Genomic DNA, 19,659 nt, shown 5'->3' on the forward strand with positions numbered 1-19,659 from the left:
ATGAGGCTTCAACTCGGCCTGCTGAGACGGATCGTCACCGCGACTCCAGCCGGATCCAAACTCCTCCTCTCCCCCTCCTAAAAGACTCTCAGTTGACTTAGCGTCGCTAAATGCAAAGGTAGAACCCCGGTGTTTAGAATAGTGGCTCATATTAGCCTCTCTGCAGTACACCGACTTGTCTTTAGCCTTGCAGCTAAAGTCGTCGTAGTCCGCCTCGACCTTGACCGTGGCAAAATCGTAGACGCCATCTCGTACGTCCTCGCAGCTCCTGAAGTAATGGAGGTCATTTTTGTTACCCGTTTGATAAAAGTCCTCGACTGGACTTTTGCGACTGGACTCCCCCTCGTCCCAAGACTGACCCTTGTTATAGCCGCCGTACCAGCTGTTGTTAAAATGGCTCTTCAACCCACCGTCTGCGTCAAAATGACTTCCTACACTGGCATCTCCATCCAGGCCGTACCCTACGCTGTCCGCGCTGCTCTGCCCGCTCACGCCTGGGAAAATGTTTGGAGTGGAGATTGAGCCAGACGACACCACCCGTATACTTCCGTACTGCTCCAGGGGCTCAAGGGGAGGTTGGGAGGAAAAGTATCCCAGCTCAGGACTCGGGTAGTTGGGGATTGTCACACGGAGAGAAGGGCGGTGCAGGTGCTGATGGTTGGAGTAAGGATGGATGGATGAGTGATCTTCCATGATTCACCTGTGTGAGGGAAAGAGAGTATGTATTTATAGATTTTTCTGCATTTTTTGGTTTAATTTGGCTTTTTGCACTAAAGCTACCACACAGAAAAACAACAGCGAGAAAACAAAGTACAAACAGTGACAACAACTGAGACACATAACAGAAAAACAACAGCATCACAGTGAGACAAAACATATACAAGGACCGATGGAACTCAAGCGGGGTTAAAAGACAAGGTAAAGAGGTGGGTCTTTAGGCGAGATTTAAAGGTCTCGATGGAGGGGGCCAATTTGACGTGGGAGGGGAGTGCGTTCCATAGTTTGGGGGCTATAACAGAAAAGGCTCGGTCGCCTCTGGACTTTAAGCAGGTCTTCTTTGTGACCCTGAGGTTTGGCTGGCCCTCAGACCGCAGTGACCTAGAAGGAGTATAAACCTCAATAAGGTCAGACAAATAAAGAGGAGCCAGACCATTTATAGATTTAAAGACAAATAAAATAATTTTAAAATCCACTCTGAAGCGGACAGGGAGCCAATGAAGGGAGGCCAAGACAGGTGTGATATGCTCATGTCTGCGAGTACCTGTGAGTAGGCGAGCGGCTGAGTTTTGGACTAGCTGGAGTCGAGCGAGGGAGGCTTGGTTTAAACCAGCGTACAAGGCATTACAGTAGTCCAACCGCGTAGATATGAAGGCATGGAACACCCGCTCAAAATCGCTAAAAGATAGCACAATAGGCCAATAGAAAACACTAATTTCCCACCTGTCCACCTCGACTGCCGGACTAATTGAATTGAGAGAGCGGATGACACGCAGCAAAGAGCCTCAGGTCGGACGCAGGTGGGATCTGATCCCAGGCCAGCTGCAGGAAGGAATACAGCCATATTTATGTGATAAGTGCTGAGCCACGGCCCGGGCAACGGGGGAGCCCAAAGACAGATATTTTGTACAAAAGTAAGCCATGTCACATAACCCATGCGCAAGAGGCCAACTTGAAGAAGTACACGACACGTATAGACCTTCTGTTGTGCAATGCTAGCGTTCTCTTTCGATGACCACACCGTTGTAATTAGGGTAATGTCTGTGTCAGACACACAGAGAGAGAAAGAGTGTGAGTTAGAGGAGGAAGAGAAAAAACAAGATGAATAAATGATTATTACGCAGAAAATTCAGATTTTTGTTTTACCAGTTCCTTTGTTGTCTATATTTCGTCACGTGTTCATTTGTCCTCTGGTTTCACATCTTCTGCCCGTCCTACATAATAGTCATAGACTAGTCTACTCAACATCCTTTCTCTCTGCTTTCATGCTCTCTCTAGAGTTCTCTCCTCTGCCATTGCTTTCTGTCCATTTCCCACTTTGAAAAGTTCAGTCTGTTCAAAGTCCCGCCCTCTCTCTCACACACGCGCACGCAGGCATGCATACATATGCACACACACACGAGCGCACACACACACACACACACACACACACACACACACACACACACACGCAGTCGCAGGTGTGGAAGGAGATCATAAAGTAACGATGTTGTCGTGGTAACCACATCCTGAGGAAACTAACAGTGACGGATCACCCTCCCATCTATCTTTCACTCTCTCTCTCTGCCCCCCCCCCCAAATGGCTTTCTTGTGTGTGTGTGTGTCTCTCTCTCTCTCTCTCTCTCTCATGAGTATTAAAATGCTTCATCTTTTTTCACTTCTCAAGATAATCTCCCGGTTGGTCGCATTCTCTCATACCCTCTTTATCAACTGTCCTTTTTCACACTTTATCTTGCCTCTCCTCTCTTTATATTCAATGTTATGTTATACTACAGTAACTAAACCAAACTAAACTTAACTAAAAGTATACCCATCTACATTTCTCTCTCTCTCTCTCTCTCTCTCTCTCTCTCTCTCTCTCTCTCTCTCTCTCTCTCTCTCTCTCTCTCTCTCTCTCTCTCTCTCTCACATGCTTTGGGTAAACTGTTCGTTAAGCATGGATCATTATTACAGTATAGTGTTCTGTACCTATCTATTTCATTTTAAGGTCTACACATAACAAATAGGTGCCACAATATGAAACAGATCACTAGCATGCATAAAGGTGAGTGTCTGTCTGTCTGTCTGTCTGTCTGTCTGTCTCTCTCTGTGTGTGTGTGTGTGTGTGTGTGTGTGTGTGTGTGTGTGTGTGTGTGTGTGTGTGTGTGTGTGTGTGCATGCGTGCGTGTGTGTGCGTGCATAGATGATTACGAGAGCAAGACACTTGAGATGAGTCAGTTGACAGGAAGTGTGAGAAGACAAAACAGGAAGGAAGACAAATGGCAAACGTCGAGGGCTCAGGGAACCCTCTCAACAACCCCCCACGCAGACAGACACACACACACACACACACACACACACACACACACACACACACACACACACACACACACACACACACACACACTTCATATATATATCATATATGACGGCTGACGATTATAGAGACACAATTATCGTATGCCCTAGGCTGCCAAATAGTCTGCACCTATAGCCCAGCTCTGAGATGGTATTTAGAAGTAGTTGGTATTTTATGACCTTAGTCATGTAGGCTTCCTCTAGGCTGTGGTCAAACCGTCAAAGGTCAATTAGGCCATCTCTAATACAGACACTTCCCTGTATTCTTCATCAACCATTACAACACACACACGCCACACATACTCTAAAAGCGCAATTGCCATTAATCAACAGCAATGGCGGTAAGAGTGGTATAAAAAATAGGCTTCAATTGACCTACGGCAATGGAGGTGAAAGAATTAAGGTGGGGTCAGCATGCAGGCCGTCCGTCCGTCAACCATGTGTTCATATGTTATGTTTATAATTAGGGGGAAATAAATGTATGATAAGTTAAAAACTCATTATGGCTGATGTTTACAGCAGCAATGGGCAGGTTATTTTAGTAAACAATTGAGACCTTCCCTGTACTGTTTGAGGTGTATGTGCGTGTGCCTGTGCAATTCGGACATTCTTCTAATCAAAAGGAAAAATCAGTGAGTAAAGGTATTACTTGTTACAGTTAATTATGATTGATTGATGATTCATTGATAATTCATTTCATATTCCATCCTGACAAGAGGGGCAGAATCTTCCTTCAGCTTTACAGACCCACTCCTAAAGTAGGAGGTCACCTGAACATACATTTCGGCCATTTGAAAATAGCCAATCTACAAGCTCTCAATGCAAGCTTGTAGATCGGCTATTTTCAATAGATTTTCTACACATTTTGAACTTGTGAAATGGGACATTCTGCAATATGAATACTTTTACTTTTAGTACTTCAAGTACGGTTTGATGCCAATACTTTTGTACTCAAGTACATTTTCAATTCCGTACTTTCACTCCGTACTTTCACAAAGTAGTTCTAAATTGCATTATTGGTACTTATTGGTACAAACAATTGAGTACTTTTCCCACGGTCTATAGTCCTAGTGTGAAACCAGCAGAGAACCACAGCAAGAGCTGATGACCGGATGTTTGATGTAATATCTTGTGTCACGACAGGTCTACGCAAATAGGACACTCAGTCATCAGCCTGCTTAGAGCCTCTTGAAGCCCGTATCAAACGTCTGTTTTGTATAAACACTGAGAAGCTACACACGTCGTACGCTGAGGTGTAACCTAGGCCGTGATGTTGCAGCTGAGATAAGATCCCATCAAGTGCTTAGCATCTATATGTTATGTCAACATGATGAAAAGCACCCCCACCAGACCATGCATATCTACGGGAGAAGAAAACAAAACCATGCAGTGCCATCTACCACTAGGGTTACTGTACATTATGATAAAACTGCTGAACAGAAAAATAAATAAATAACCGGAAGAATACATTGTACTTTTTTTAGCTCGAGAAATCCTAGCTGTATTGGCCAATGCTAAAAAATATAATAGTTTCTTATTACCTTTTAAGGGCACACGCACAGTCGCACACGTGTCTGATCTGTGTCTATGGGTGTGTTTGTGTGTGTGTGTGCGTGCGTGGGTGCGTGTGTCAGACTAAGACTGAGAGTCAGTCATGACTCATGACGGTTGTGGGTGGGGGAGATGGTGGTGGGTTTTCGAAGCAGGGCTGCAACAGGGTGGGGGCGGAATAAGCTCTGATTCCCGGTATGCTCAACTCGGAACGTCCTTTGACACATTTTTTATTTTATTTATTATTTAGTATTAGTTTTTCGTCAGTGAAAAAAGGTAGTCGCCGAAAAAGTTGTCAATTTCGTCAATGAAATCAACACTAGTACGCCATAGATCCGAAACTCCGGTGCTATACAGTAGATTGACATTTAGAGTTCTAATAATAATGATGAAGTACCGGTAGTGTGTTTTGCGAGCCATATTGCATTACCATGATGCGAGTGAAGTGTCCACATGCCTTCCTGTACGAGACACAGACCGAGGAGAAGAAAATGGCACCATTTTATCATGAGCATTAGTGAGGACTTATCTGGATTTCTTATAAAGCAAAGCAGCCAGTCATTTGGTAACCATGTTATCTGGTTGTCGACGATGAGAGGAAACTGGTTAAGAAACTCAAAGCTAGATGTGGTGTCTGGAAAGTTCACAGACACGAAACCAATAGACATTACGCACGCACGCACTCACGCACGCACACACACACACACACACACACACACACACACACACACACACACAATAATAATAGGGGCTCAGGAGGCAAGAGTGAAACGGAAGGTTCACTGTTGGATCCCCGGCTCCTCCTGAGTCAGTGACCTCGAGCAAGAACACTGAACCCTATATATAAACTGCTCCCGAGCAGGTTGGTACCTTACATGGTTTCCTGACTTTCCTCCACTGTCGATGTGTGAATGCAATGCAGTGCTTTAGACAAAGGCGCTATACAGTAAATGCACCATTATGCATATTTACATAGGCTACTGTATGTGTATGGGAGAAGACCTTAAGAGGCGGCGGTTCATATAGCTACTGTGGAGCCAGTACTGCTGTATGGGGCCGAGACATGGACCCTCACAGTGACAGTACAGCAGGAAAAAGCCCTGGATCGAGTCTACACAAGAATACTTGGTTTTACAAAATAAATTTGCAATATTGAACCAATGATTGATAAGTAATAAAAAGCTCTTCTGACTACTGGTAAACCTATAACTCCATTGGATCTTCAAACTGTCAGTAAAACCACCTAACTCAAACTTAGGAGATAGTTGTTATTTTCCCCATCATTGATCTGAATGAGAAGTCACACCGAAAAAAACCCTCTTAACTCCACTTGAGCTGTATTTGGGTAAGTTGATAATTTGTGGACACATATCTGACCATGTATAAAGTCACCATACCAACTTTGATGTGGGAGTATTGTCGGTGACCAGCCTGCGTTGAAGGCCTCGTCATGCTACTGATTGGCAAAATGCCCTGGAGTTGCTTTCAACTTAATGTTAAAAGTTGAAACAAGAGCTCCATCTTGTGGAAATAGCAAGTTATTGACACGTGCGCACGCACGCACACGCACACACACACACACACACACACACACACACACACACACACACACACACACACACACACACACACACTCTTCTGAAAGTTGTACATCTAAAGACTTCATGAAAACTATTTTTGAATACCTTTGCTGTATACATTATTTTAGAATACCTTTCCTGTATAAAAAACCCATTATGAATGCATGTATGGACTGTATGAACGGATGATAAAATCAATGTACGATGCAATACATTACAAGTAATCATTTTATTTGGTGACATTTCACCTGAGAAGTGTCAACATTTCATGTTGAAAAATAATACAGCATTATAGCATTATTATTATCTTTTTGTTTTCTTCTTTTTTTTCCCCCTTCTAGGCTAAATCTATCATTTGCTGTTTCTCACTACATGTTCCACATTGTCACCACACATCTCTACAACAAACACTACTCTGTATTGTTTAATGCCACCATGTCCTCCATCTTCTCAAATAATCCCTCTATTAGAGGGTTGTTTAACTTGCCGGTCAACATGTGATACCTGCCCCCGCATTTCTCTACGAGCGCCATTAGATCCCCGTTCCTCAGGATGTGCTGCTCGGTGCTCTCCCCTAAAGTTTCCCCCCAGGTGAACAGCAGCAGTGTGCTCCGCCACATCTCCTCCCCAAACAGTCCCACGTGGTCCTCCACGGCCTTCCTGTATTTCGGAGTAAGGGTCAGGTAGGCCGGTATGACCAGGAGGAGGACGTGCGGTCCCGGGTGCGACAGGGAGATGCTGTCCAGAATGTTCTCTCTCTGCGCCGCGTCGCTTGGGTCCGGTCCGTTACGCCACCCGAGACCCAGCGGCTCTACGACGCTGACGTTCCGACCGGCTATCTGACCTCTCCAGGGCTCGGAGCTTGAACCGTTGGCCTGTGATGCCTCTTTGCCCAGAATGGTGACTCCTGTTGGGTAGAGAGAGGACCGGTTCTCCCGTAACATCACGACCCTTAACTCTGACTCGGGCAGATTTTTGTTTACTGTGCTGTGGCTTAACTTATTCCCTCTGATGACCTTTGCTTGTTTGTTTCCCTTCCTCTTGTTTTCCATCCCCTCCTCACACATTTCTGATACGCTGCCTTTCATCTCCACCTTTCGTCCCCTCTCCTCTGTGCTCCCCACGTCTCCCAGTCGTGTGTCAGACTGACATTTATTGCTCACAGAAGCTGATGAGGACGTTTCTACTCTCTGATCTTCCGTTTCTTTCGGGCCTTGGGCTCTCCTATCCGATTCTGTTCCTCTCACTCCCTCTTCCTTCCTGTCTGGCTCCTCCTCCACCACACCCACCTCCTGGTACATGACATGAGCGTCCCCCACTGACCCCGCGGCACTCTTGACTGCAGTCATCAGTTCACATTTCCTATGAGCTCTGTGTAATTTATGCGCGTCGACGTTGCTCGTGTCCACCTCATAGTCTCCATTACGCCGCTCGGAATCTCCGGGCATGGCGTCTCTTTCCTTACTTTCCTGATCTTGCTCTTTTTTGCACACCTCTGCCTCCCTCCTTTCAAGACTTTTCTCCCAGCTGTTCGGTTTCTTGATCGTATCCCTTACACCATTCTCTCTGCCGTGAAGTTCTCCTTTTGGTTTTGTCGCTTTCATCCTCTCCACCTCGCGCTGCAGTGTTTCATTGGCCCGTTTCAGAGCTAGATTGCTCTCACGCAAAACGTTCTGGATTTCAGAGTCCTTGCTTTTCACTTTCTCTTCATATATACACAGAAGTTCAGTAATCTCTTCCTCCCGACGCACACGTTCACTTCTCTGCGCCTCGCACTCCCTCTCATGCTCCTCATACTTCTCTCGTAGGTCCTCTATCTCTTTTGTTATTTTCTCACTTTGTTCTCGCAGTTCTTTGACTCGGCCTTGGCTCTCCTCGTATTTCTTGGTGATGTCTGAAATGCATCTCTTGCTGTCTTCCTCCACTTCTCGCAGCTGGCTCTTGGCTATTTCCTTCTCCTGTGTTGTGGATTCAATATCCTGCTTTATGCTGGCGATCTCCCTCTCGTACTCCTCTATCATGTTTGTCGTCTCCTTTTCCACCTTGCCTGTCAACTTCTTCAGTTCCGACTTCGTCTGCTCGATTGTTTGCCTCAGCTGGGAAATCTCTTTTTCATTCTCGCCGTCTCTCCGGTTCAAGCTGTTGAGCTCTGCTTCTTTCTCTTGGAGTTTTTGTGTCACTTCAGCATCTCTCTCTCTCACATGCTCAGCATGGTGCCACTGTATTTCAGTGATTGTGCATGTGTTTAGTTCATTGTTCTCTTCCAGCTGTTTCAAAAGGTTTGCAGAGCTCTCTGCCGCTTCCTCCAGCTCTTTATCTTTCTGTGTCACTAGTTCTTGTGTTTTGATGAGTCCTTGTGCATTCCTCTCAATAATTTCTTTCAGTTGTTCAATCTCTATTTCCCTCCTCTCATCCCTCTCACTTTGTTCCTCCCTCCATTTGGTCTCTCTGGCGTCAGTTTGCTGCCTCGTCTGTTCCATCTCCATTTCCCGTTCTTTCACATTTTTCCCCTTTTCGTTTACGATACACAACTTAATCTCTTTCATCTCTTGTTCTTTCTCTTGTAGTCTTTGTTCCAACTCTCTCCTGTGATTTGCATCAAGCCTTTCCCTCTCCTCCTGTAGCCGAAGGTTGTTCTCTATGTTCTCTATGTGCCGTTTCAGCTCAATCGTCTCTCGTTCCTTGTCGTGCAGTATTTGTCCCATCTTTCCATTCTGAACTTGAACAACCTGTTCTTTCTCGTCCTTTTCTCGCCGTTCTCTTTCCATCGCACTCACATGCTGGCGTTTCAACTCCACAATCTCTCGTTCTTTTTCTTGAATTACATTTGCCATTTCTTTTTCATGATTTAGAATAATTTCTTCCTTCTCTTTTTTATTTTCTTGCCTTGTCTCGTCTGTTTGGAGTGTATGCTGCTGTTTTAACTCTACAATATCTCTTTCCTTTTCTTTCATTTTTTGGGTGATCTCTGATGTATAATTGAGTAAAATTGTCTCCTTTTCTTTTTCATGTTCTCGTCCTGTTTCCTCCATTTGGATGGCGTGCTGTTGCTTTAACTGAGATGTCTCTTGACTAATATTCTCAAGTTCATCTGCATGCTGTTGCTTCATCTCTTTAATCTCTCTTTCTGCTTCTTGTTGTATGAGACTTATTTCAGCCCGGTGACCTTGGTTGACCTTTTCCATACCTGCCTCATGTTCTCTTAACTCTCTTTGCATTTCTTCCTGGTGTAGAACAACGTTCAATTCTATCAGTTTTTCCATCTGCTTAATTTTCCTCACCATGTCGTCTTCATGCTGCAGTTGCATGCCTTGCATCTCTCTTTCATTCTCTTCTATTTTTCTCTCCAGCTCTCTTCGATGCTGTGATGTCAGCTCTTCCACTTTCTCCTCAAATGCTCTCTTGGTCTCAAATTTCACACCTTCTATCGCCACGCCTTTTTCCCCCTGTCTTCGTTTCATCTCTGCCTGCATTTCAAGACATTCTGTTTTCATTTCAAGTGTCATGTCTTCCATCTCCTTGTGTTTTTCGGTCAGTTTTCTTTCCATCTCTGCCTGCATTTCCTGACATTCTTTCTCCAAGTCAAGTTTCATGTCCTTCATCTTCTTGTCCTTTTCACTCAGTCTACTTTCCATCTCTGCCTGCTTTTTTTCACACATTGTCTTCATTTCAAGTTCTTTGCCTTCCATCTCCTTGCCTTTTTTAGTCAGTCTACTTTCCATCTCTGCCTGCATTTCCTGACATTTGTTCTCCATTTCAAGTGTCATGTTCTTCATCTTATTGTCCTTTTCACTCAGTCTACTTTCCATCTCTGCCTGCTTTTCTTTATACACTGTCTTCATTTCAACTTTCATGCCTTCCATCTCATTGTCTTTTTCAGTCAGTCTCCTTTCCATCTCTGCCTGCTTTTTTTCACACATTGTCTTCATTTCAAGTTCTTTGCCTTCCATCTCCTTGCCATTTTTAGCCACTCTCCTTTCCATCTCTGCCTGCTTTTCTTTACACACCGTCTTCATTTCAACTTTCATGCCTTCCATCTCATTGTCTTTTTCAGTCACTCTCCTTTCCATCTCTGCCAGCTTTTCTTGACACATTGTCTTCATTTCAACTTTTATGTCCTCCATCTCCTTTTCTTTTTCATTCAGTCTTCTTTCCATCTCTCCTGTGAGCTTGCATTCCACCTCCACCATCTTTTGTCTGTTGTCCCTCTCTTTGCTGACGTCTTCACTCTCACGCTGTAAAACAATGTCCTCGTAGTGCCTTTCTGACTCACGTATGTCTGCTTGTAGATCCTCAACTCTTTTCTTCAACTCCGCCTTCTCTTTCCCCTGCAGCTCTACCCTTTCTGATAAATTCTTAATTTCATCCTTCAACGCCTGGTGCCTTACTCTGTTCTCACCCTCCCTCTGTTTTCTCTCACAGTCTTTCTCCGAGCCGAGGCGCTCCAGGTCGAGCAGCTTAATCTGCTGCTCGTCGATTCTCTCAATCAGCTCTTCGATCTCCCTCTCTTTCAGCTCCAATTTGAGGAGGCCGTCGTCTTTTTCACGGGTGCACTGGCGTAAAGTGGCCAGGATCCTGTCGTGTTCGGCGTTCATATCCTGAATCTCTCTCTCCTTGTCATCCGTCAGCCACCTCATCCTCTCCTCCAGCTCTCCCATTTCGTTCTTTGTCTTCTCGCCGCTCCTTCTCTCCTCCTCCTCTTCCTCATCATCCTCTTTTTCCAAAGCAGCGCAACTGTTGGACAACTTCCCGGCCAGCGACTTCACCTTCTTCTTCTTCCGGTCGAAGAACCACCGGATGCTCTTCACCTCTCTCTCCCTCATCTTCTTCATCTCCGTTTCCTGCCGGAGCATTTTGTCGCCCGCCTCCCTCAGCCGCTGAGTGAACTTCTCGTTCCTCTGTCGACTCAAGCTGCTGACCTCCTGAACCAGGCCCGAGAAGGCCTCGCACCGGTTCCCCACGGCCATCTTCTCCACCATCTCCAGGAGCTCCGTCACGTGCGCCACCGAGCCTCCTCCGCTGCCGCCACCTCCAGCCACACCTCCGCCGCCACCGACTCCTAGTTCTACATTACTAATGACGTGGTACCTCCCCTTGCATTTCTCCAAGAGCCAGCGGAGATCCCCGCCGCCCCTCTGGATGTACTGCTCGATGCCCACCCCTTCCCGGAGCTGGTCGCCGTGGGTGAACAGCAGGACCACGTGCCTCCACACGCCTTCGCCCAGGAGCTCCAGGTGCTCCGTGACGGGGCCCACCTTCACCAGCGTGTCCAACCTCAGGGCCAGTAGCAGCGCGTGAGGCCCCGGAGGACACATCGCAACGCTAGCCACGATCTCCCTCTTCACTCTCTCCGGAGTGGGACCCGCCACGCCTCCTTCCCAGCCCGGGACGTCCACCACAGTCACCAGTCTCATGGCTACCTCTGCCTGCCGGCGAGCGCACTCCTCCGTCACCGTCCCCGTCGGGAAGAAGTGGGCCCCGCCCAGGATGGCGTTGCCCGCGGAGCTCTTCCCCGTCTCGCGCTCTCCCAGCAGAACTAGCCGGACCTCGGGAAGACGCCGGAAGGGCTTGGAGAATGACTGCCGGGTGTCCAGGTCTGAGACGTGATGAGAGCCATCGCCTGGGCAGGGAGAAATGAACAGAATGAGCTCATTTGGACTCTCACCCTTTCTTGAATAGTATTCATTTCGTTTTTGTCACATTTTAGTCACCCGGAATGTTTCAGTGTTAGCCTAGTTTTAGTCGACTAAATATCATACGATTTTTTTGTTTATTTTGATGCCTTGATGTAGTCTTTTGCTTTGCTGAAAATAGCCGATCTACAAGTTCACAACGTGTCGCGTTGAAAGCATATGTGAGCTTGTAGATCGGCTATTTTCAGCATGCAACCAATTGTAAAATGACTTATACTGGATCTCTTGTCCACTATAGTGTATAGTCCCTTCCTAACATTTTTAGTCTAGTTTTAATTTGTTGACGAAATTGTCAATACAGGTATATTTAGTCATATCGTTTTTGTCATCATAGCTTAGTTTTCATTAAGTTTCTATTTAGCTTTCGTCAGTGAAAAATGATAGTCGACGAACATTCTTTGTCATTGTTTTAGTCGACGGAATCAACACTGTTTGGACGTGATTGTATTCTAACAAAGCATGTCACCTCACCTCAAGCATTACTTGGTTTGTGAGCAAACAAATTGAAAAACTACAGTTGTAGATGATATACTGTACAATTAGCAGGGATGCTATACGGTTGTAGATAGTTATAAATTAAGTGTTCACAATGAGGTCTGTAGGTGTAGATTATCTTGAGTTAACCGTGTCATGCTCTCTGGGCAGAAAAATTACTGTTGACTGAGTATAATTATTTTTTTAAATGTTATCTTTTTGTGCTTTTGAGCACCACGAATCAAATGTCACTGAGCTTGTACAGTATGTGGGTGACGACTATGGTAGAAATCCCCAAACCTCAGCAAATCACAGATTATCACACTATGAATAAGTATGTGTGAACCTTTTTGGGTCAACTGCCCCTTTAATAATAATACTAATATGAATAATAATAGCATAAGAAACTTTAATAAACACCTTTCAAATCAGTTAGAAGTTGTTTTAGTGAAGCCAACGATAAAATAGTTGAAAATTGTAAACATAAAAAACAATAAATTGAAGATATAAAGCCCAATTTATGTTTATAATACAATATAAACTCATTGTTTCACACACATTTCCGAAATGAAAGATTGGCACTGGGTGGCATTTCCACAGAGCTCTAAAAGCAGATGTAGTGAACAACCTCAGATGGGCAGACCAGCTGCTCCTCCAGGTGACCACCACGGCTAGACTCAGAACGGAAGGTGATAGAGCTTTTGTTATTCAGTATTTCAGCCGTGACGTAAGCGCCCCCTCCAGAGATACTTCCGGGTCCTACTTTTGTGTCGCTTTTGTGTCCCCATAGAGTTATATTGTGTCCCTCCGTCGGACTAAAACAAGGACTGAGACGAAAACAAGGCCGTGTGACAGGCCTACACTGAATACTATCGCCATTTTATGACAAAATGACATCTGACTTAAATACAGAATAAGGGCCCCTCACCTGTGGAATCAGTTAGACAGGCTACCTCACTGGGCACTAAAGACTAATTTTTATAGGATGGCTTTTTGTTAGAGCCTTTGGCTATAATGCTTGTGCTCATTTGATTGCGTTTGTTTTAAATTTAAATTGGTTTTTTGCTTTTGTGATTCGTTATTTGTGTTGTGCACTTTGTAAACATGCTTTTGAAAGGTATTAATATTATTATTATTATTACAAGTGAATGATTTCAGACTTGTGAATATTGCCAACTTTGCCAAGTGGCTTCTGTGATCTTTTTTTCTATAGCCTTAGAGTTCACGCAAGTAATGAAAACTCACTTATGAGAGCGGCTCTGATGCTTCCTCTCTGCGTCTGCGCCTCCATCTGCCTCTGCTTCTTCCTTCTCTCCCTCGCTCTCCGCTTCCCGTCCGCCTCCATCTCCCGCAGAACCAGGTTGTCCACCCCAAAGTACCCTCCTAGTCCTCCGTTCCTCCCCTTCACCATCTCCTCCATCTTCCTCATCAGCTCTTGAACTTGCGTGGCCGTGGTGGCGTCCCCTTTGCTCCTGCTGCTGCTGCTGTTGTCCAGGATGTGGTACCGGTTGCCGCACCTCTTGAGGAGGTTCTGGAGGGCCGGCCCGCTGCTCAGGATCCGCTGTTCCATGGACGCCACGGACGCCAGCTCGTCCCCCCTCGTGAACAGCAACAGGGCGTGCTCCCAGACGCCTCCCCCTAAAGGCTCCAGGTGCTCTTCTATCTGTCTGGTGAAGGCCTCCGTCACCGACGCGCACGAGCGCACCACGAGGAGCACGGCGTGCGGTCCTGGAGCGCACTGCAGCGCCACGCCGCGCCAGGTCTCTCGCCGCACCCAGCCGGGCGTGCTGTTGAGCGGGTAGTACCACTCCCAGCCGGGGGTGTCCACCACCGTGACGCGTCTCCCCGCCACGTCTGCGCGCCTCTTCGCGCACTCCTCCGTGGGCTTCCCGCTCTGGAAGAAGAAGCCCCCTCCTCCCGCCTGCGTGGCTCCGCCTCCCAGGATGGTGTTGCCCGCCGCGCTCTTCCCGGCTCCTTTCCGGCCCAGGAGGACCAGTCGAAGTTCGGGGAGGAGAAGAGGAGGAGGAGGAGGAGGAGGAGCGGTGAGCGAAGCAGGAGTCTCTGGTTTCGGCATGGTGGCTTGCAGGCACTCGTCTGTGAAGAGAGGCAGCAGTACTTCCTTAGTGCACCGCACCGGCTGAGCTACAGCTAAATGACACACAAAAACAGAGATGTGTGCTCAGTGATCTAGCTATACCACATCAGCAATTATACCTGTCAATAAAGTGTTACTAATCCTATCTCAGTTAACCCATTTTGGGGCGGGAACCCCTTTTGGTGTTTTAAGCATACTTTAGCAATTAAAAAAATAGCAGATCTACAAGCTCATAGCGAGCTTGTAGGTATACTATTTTTGAAAAATCGTGAAAATGTGGCACAAATCTTTGAATATATATTTTTTCAAAGCAAACGTTTTAAGTCAAATCTTTGCTTCATGGGGGGGGGTCCCTGGAACAACATATTTTCATATGGGGGTCGGCGGCCAAATTACATATAATCTTGGGGGTCCTTGACATGAAAATGTTTGAGAACGACTGACATAGAAACATATCAGAACACTGTCAGGATTGTAGAATCGTTCCCAGGTCAAAATGGGTTAAATTAATGTCTGTCCTTTTAAAGACTGGTTTACTGAACAGAGACAACACATTTCCTACGTCACTTCCCTCTTCTCCTCTCCCTGACTGTTTACAGAACAGAATAACACGCATACTGAACTGAGTTATACAGTATAAATTAATGGATGAAAACGTTGACTCAACTCACCGCTGATTGTTGTTACCGTGACCGTGTCGCTAGTGCTCTCACAGTTTCCCTCCATCTCGTCCCCGTCTTCCTCTTGTCCTTTCTCTTCCACTTCCTCTTTTTTTCACTTCCACTTTTGTAGTATTTCGGTAAAACGTTACTCACATTGTCATTATTACGCAATGCCACCAGAAGCAACAAAGTGGCTCTAATTTTGAACAATATAGTGATGCACTGACTGCACAATCACAGGGGACACAGCAAGAATGCCAAGCACCTACAGTACATACGCATGTGTCATGTGATTGTCTAGAAGCACACCGTGTCTCTACTGTCTAAGCAGGAAGTTACGAGTGAGCGCTGTATAAAGCCACATGGCGCTACTTTGTCATAAATGTGCACAATGTGTGTGCTTACACACTGACTGAATACACCCAAAGCTGCATTTTCTCAGACATGCACCTGATGTGAAGTGTTGTAAGACAGTGCTTCCCAAAGTGGGGTCTGTCCGGGGACCCCCAGGGGGTCCTTGAGAGACTTCCAGGGGGTCACCAGCTAAATGAAAGTTTGGAACTACAGTATGCATTTTGTACAAGCACGGAGTTAAATTAACATTGTTTTTACAATATTAAATTGGGGATCCCAGAGATAGAAATGCCATTAAATGGGGGGACTAATGCATGTCAAACTGAGCGGTCCTTGAAATTAAACGGGTTGAGGATCAGTGGATCACTGTTCTGTATGTTCTTACATACAGTATGCCTACTGTATGTATAGTATACAGGGGTCAGTAATGGAAAAAGTACTCAATTGTTTTACTTAAGTAAAAGTACCAATACTGCAATTTAGAACTACTTCGTTACAAGTAAAAGTAAAAGCAAAAGTATCTGAATCAAAATGTACTTAAAGTACTAAAAGTAAAGTGCAAAATGTGTAGAAAATCTATTGAAAATAGCCGATCTACAAGCTCACAATGCGTCGCATTGTGACTGTGACGCATTGTGAGCTTGTAGATCGGCTTTTTTCAAATGGCTGAAATGTATAGGGTTGAAGTTGAAGTGTATGTTTTTAAAATCACCAAAGTAACTAACTAGTAAGTTAGTAACTAAAGTTTTAAAATAATTGTAGTGAAGTAAAAGTACAAATTTTGGCTCCGAGATGTAGTAGAAGTAGAAGTATACTGGAAATTGGAAATACTCAAGTAAAGTACAAATACCTCAAAATTGTACTTAAGTGCAGTACTTGAGTAAAAGTACACACACCAGCGACAGTGAAAGCTGCAGAGCTTCCTGCTCCAGACTGTGGTAAAGCAGGTGGTATTGTTGTCTAATCAGTGAAAACACTGCGGGGCAGAGTTGCCCTTGTGGTAACACGTTCCAGCTGCTTCCTGGCAGTCGTCAGGTATTACTACACGGTGAACCTTTAATAAGGATACGTTTCTAATACAGTCAGCGCTATAAAAGTGTGGTAATTGTGAACACAATGTGGGCTTTGTTTCTCCTGGGCTTTTAGCTGGGCCACAACAGGCTTAACCCAGTTTGGGCGGGAACCACTTTTGGTGTTTCAAGCATTATGTTATACTTTAGCTATTGAAAAATAGCAGATATACAAGCTCATAGCGCGGCACAGAGTGCCGCGCTATGAGCTTGTAGGTCTGCTATTTTTGTAAAATCGTGAAAATGTGGCGCAAATCTTTGAACATATATTCTTTCAGAGCGTTTTTAACTCAAATCTTTTCTTCTGGGGGGTCCCTGGAACAACATATATTCAGATGGGGGTCCGCAGCCAAATACAGATAATTCTGGGGGTCCTTGACATGAAAAAGGTTGAGCACCACTGACATAGAAACATGGGTTTTTCAGAAAACTGTCATGATTTAGAACACATTTTTTTTAATCGTCCTCAAGTCAAAATGGGTTAAGGCACATGATGCTTGCTTCAGAATCATACTCATACATTTGAATGCGATATTTTTTTTTGAATGAACCCACTGAGAAGATCATTGTCCCAACACTTTAACCACCGACTTCATCACTTCAAACACAAAGTAAGCTGTGTAATGTAATAATGTCACTTGAAGCACGACGTCACTGTAATTTGGATTCAAAATACGGCAAACTTCTTAAACCCGGAACGTGGACGGAACCCCAGCTGCACGGGCATGAAGACAGAATTATTTCGTGTCCCTCATCGTCCTCGCAGAGCATGTTTTTTTTCCCCCCACAACGGCTCTCAATCGGTGTATTGTGTTTGTAGCCAAACTCACTTCAGTGTGTCTGTGGTCATAATATACGGTGTGGTTGTACCTTGGCCACATGCACAGTACTGTACAACATGTTCTCAGTGTCCCAGTCCAGTCGACATGCACTACAGTGAGCGCACTCACGCATGCATGCACGCACGCACGCACGCACGCACACACGCACGCACTCACACATGCACAAGCACATACATACACTAACACAAACACACACACAAAGCTACATGCATGTATAGATGCAAGCACATGTATGCATGCACTCGCACGCATGACACAGACGCACGAGCGCACGCACGCACACACACGCACGCACACATGCACACACGCGCACACACATGCACGCACGCGCAAACTATATTAGCTCACCTTCTCCATGATTCAGTCTTTCCTCCATAATGCAGAGGTTTGACAACCAAACCCTTGTTTAGAAATGGTACCACATTAGCAGCCTTGATTTGTCACCAGTAACTTGAACAGACTGGTTTTACAGTACGTTTTAACATAAATGTACAGTGAATGTAGCAACCAAGGGGCGAGGTTTAGGACGCGGAGATGGAGAGAGAGAATGTTCTCACCTGGTCCTTACAAAACACTAAGCTATTCAAGTCCATGTGTTTGGCTGAGTGGAACTGTGACAAACAACGTTAAAAGTTGTTCCATCTATTTAATCTTGTGATTGTGTGGTCCCCCTTATTTTATCTACTTAATATTTTATTGGTGTATTTTACTATTTTTAACAGTGCATTATAGTGCTTAAGCCATGAAGTTGCCTCATCAGTGTTTCTTTCTTTCTTTGTCCTTTTTTTCTTCTCTCTCTGTTGATACTGCTGTGTGTTATGGTTGCACTAAACTAAATTGCGTTGTATGTCTCATACAGTGACGATAAAGATCTTATATTATCTTATCTATGTATATAAAAGGAGGAAAGAAGTAAGGCCTGCAGGCCCTGCAAACATTGGTCAGCCACTTGGAATGAAAAAAACTAATTTATATATCTTGATCACATGAGAATAATGTGTAACCATTTGTGTGAGTTTTGAACTAAATCTGTAGGATTTGTAGAAAAAAAGTGTGTTTTGAAGAAAACACTATGGAAGAAAATGTAATCTGGAGCAAACGGGGCCTATAATTTGAGTCACGATCCAAGGAATCCATAGGGGAAAATAAACATGTTCATTCATTGTACAACCTATACGGTTCAAAGACATTTTACAAAATGGAGGTTCTTCCATGCATGGCTTAATGAGAATGTGGGTCCAATGTTTCCCATGCAGCAATTGGGCGCTGCATTTATGATGTGGCATTTTGTGCAAAACAGCCACTCCCTACCAACTTTGAAAGCCAATCATATAGGTAATTGCAATGGAATGGAATAATAATGATACGACTTGATCACTATTAAGACTAGTCCATAATGAGTTCTGTGATGTTTGGACAAAATCTGTGGGAATAATATCTAATACGATATTTTCTAGAAAAAGTGCCCTTCTGGGCACAGGTCTACACCAGGAGGATAGGAGTGTGTGTGATGTTTGGCAAAAATGTTTTGGAGTAATATAAACATGTTTTTTGCAACACTTTTCTTCAATTTGTTGAGGAAATGCAGAGCCAGATCACTCATAGCATCTCTGAGGATAGAATTCTGGATGTGCAGCATTTTGTACGAAAAATCAGCCTGCTGGTGGTCATATACTGCAACAGGCTGATGTGAAAAAGGTGGAGCAGAGAGGTTCTGCTCTGGCATTCAGGGAGTGTGTGTGCACAGGGTGCCGGAGATTAGCAGCAAAAAGGTCATCGGGATCGGGACTCGAACCTGTGACACGCTGTCAGGCTGGATTACCAACCTATAGGTGTCCAGACCAGATGCCCGGGCCTGAAATGTTATTTTGAGTAACCTATACGAACCTATCGATTCATCATTGATGTGTGATAAACCCCTTAAAGCTGCTATAAGCTATGATGACTAAAACTAAGACTAAAAATAGGCTACTGACAATATTGTCAATAAATAAAAACTAGACTAAAATGTTAGGAAGGGAATAGTGGACAAGAGTTCCAGTATAAATCATTTTGGTTGCATGCAAGTGTAATAACAGTCATTATGACGGCATCAAGGGCCGCCAGAATACAGTACATTTTAGTCGACTAAATCAACTGTAGATTTAGTCGACTAAAACTAGACCAAACACTAAAACATTCCAGGTGACTAAAACTGTGAGCTTGTAAGTCTTATGACTAAAACTAAAATAGAAATTTGCTGACAAAAACAACACTGGTCATTAATGCATAAAGAGACGATGCA

The 19,659-nt window shown here is 44.8% G+C and overlaps 1 protein-coding gene across 1 annotated transcript; it reads right to left on the reverse strand.

Annotated features, from left to right (window-relative positions):
• Positions 1-6,438: 6,438 nt before the first annotated feature.
• Positions 6,439-15,190, reverse strand: LOC308335225 (uncharacterized protein). Its single transcript, XM_080792238.1, has 3 exons — positions 15,119-15,190; positions 13,598-14,446; positions 6,439-11,805 (listed from the first exon to the last, which is right to left on the reverse strand). Exons 1-3 carry the CDS (start codon positions 15,171-15,173, stop codon positions 6,596-6,598), a joined length of 6,114 nt encoding a protein of 2,037 aa, XP_080648364.1. The 5' UTR covers positions 15,174-15,190; the 3' UTR covers positions 6,439-6,595.
• Positions 15,191-19,659: the final 4,469 nt, after the last annotated feature.

This window comes from Protomyctophum bolini (genome assembly GCF_963924005.1).
Source record: "Protomyctophum bolini genome assembly, chromosome: 20".
Taxonomy (NCBI): domain Eukaryota; kingdom Metazoa; phylum Chordata; class Actinopteri; order Myctophiformes; family Myctophidae; genus Protomyctophum; species Protomyctophum bolini.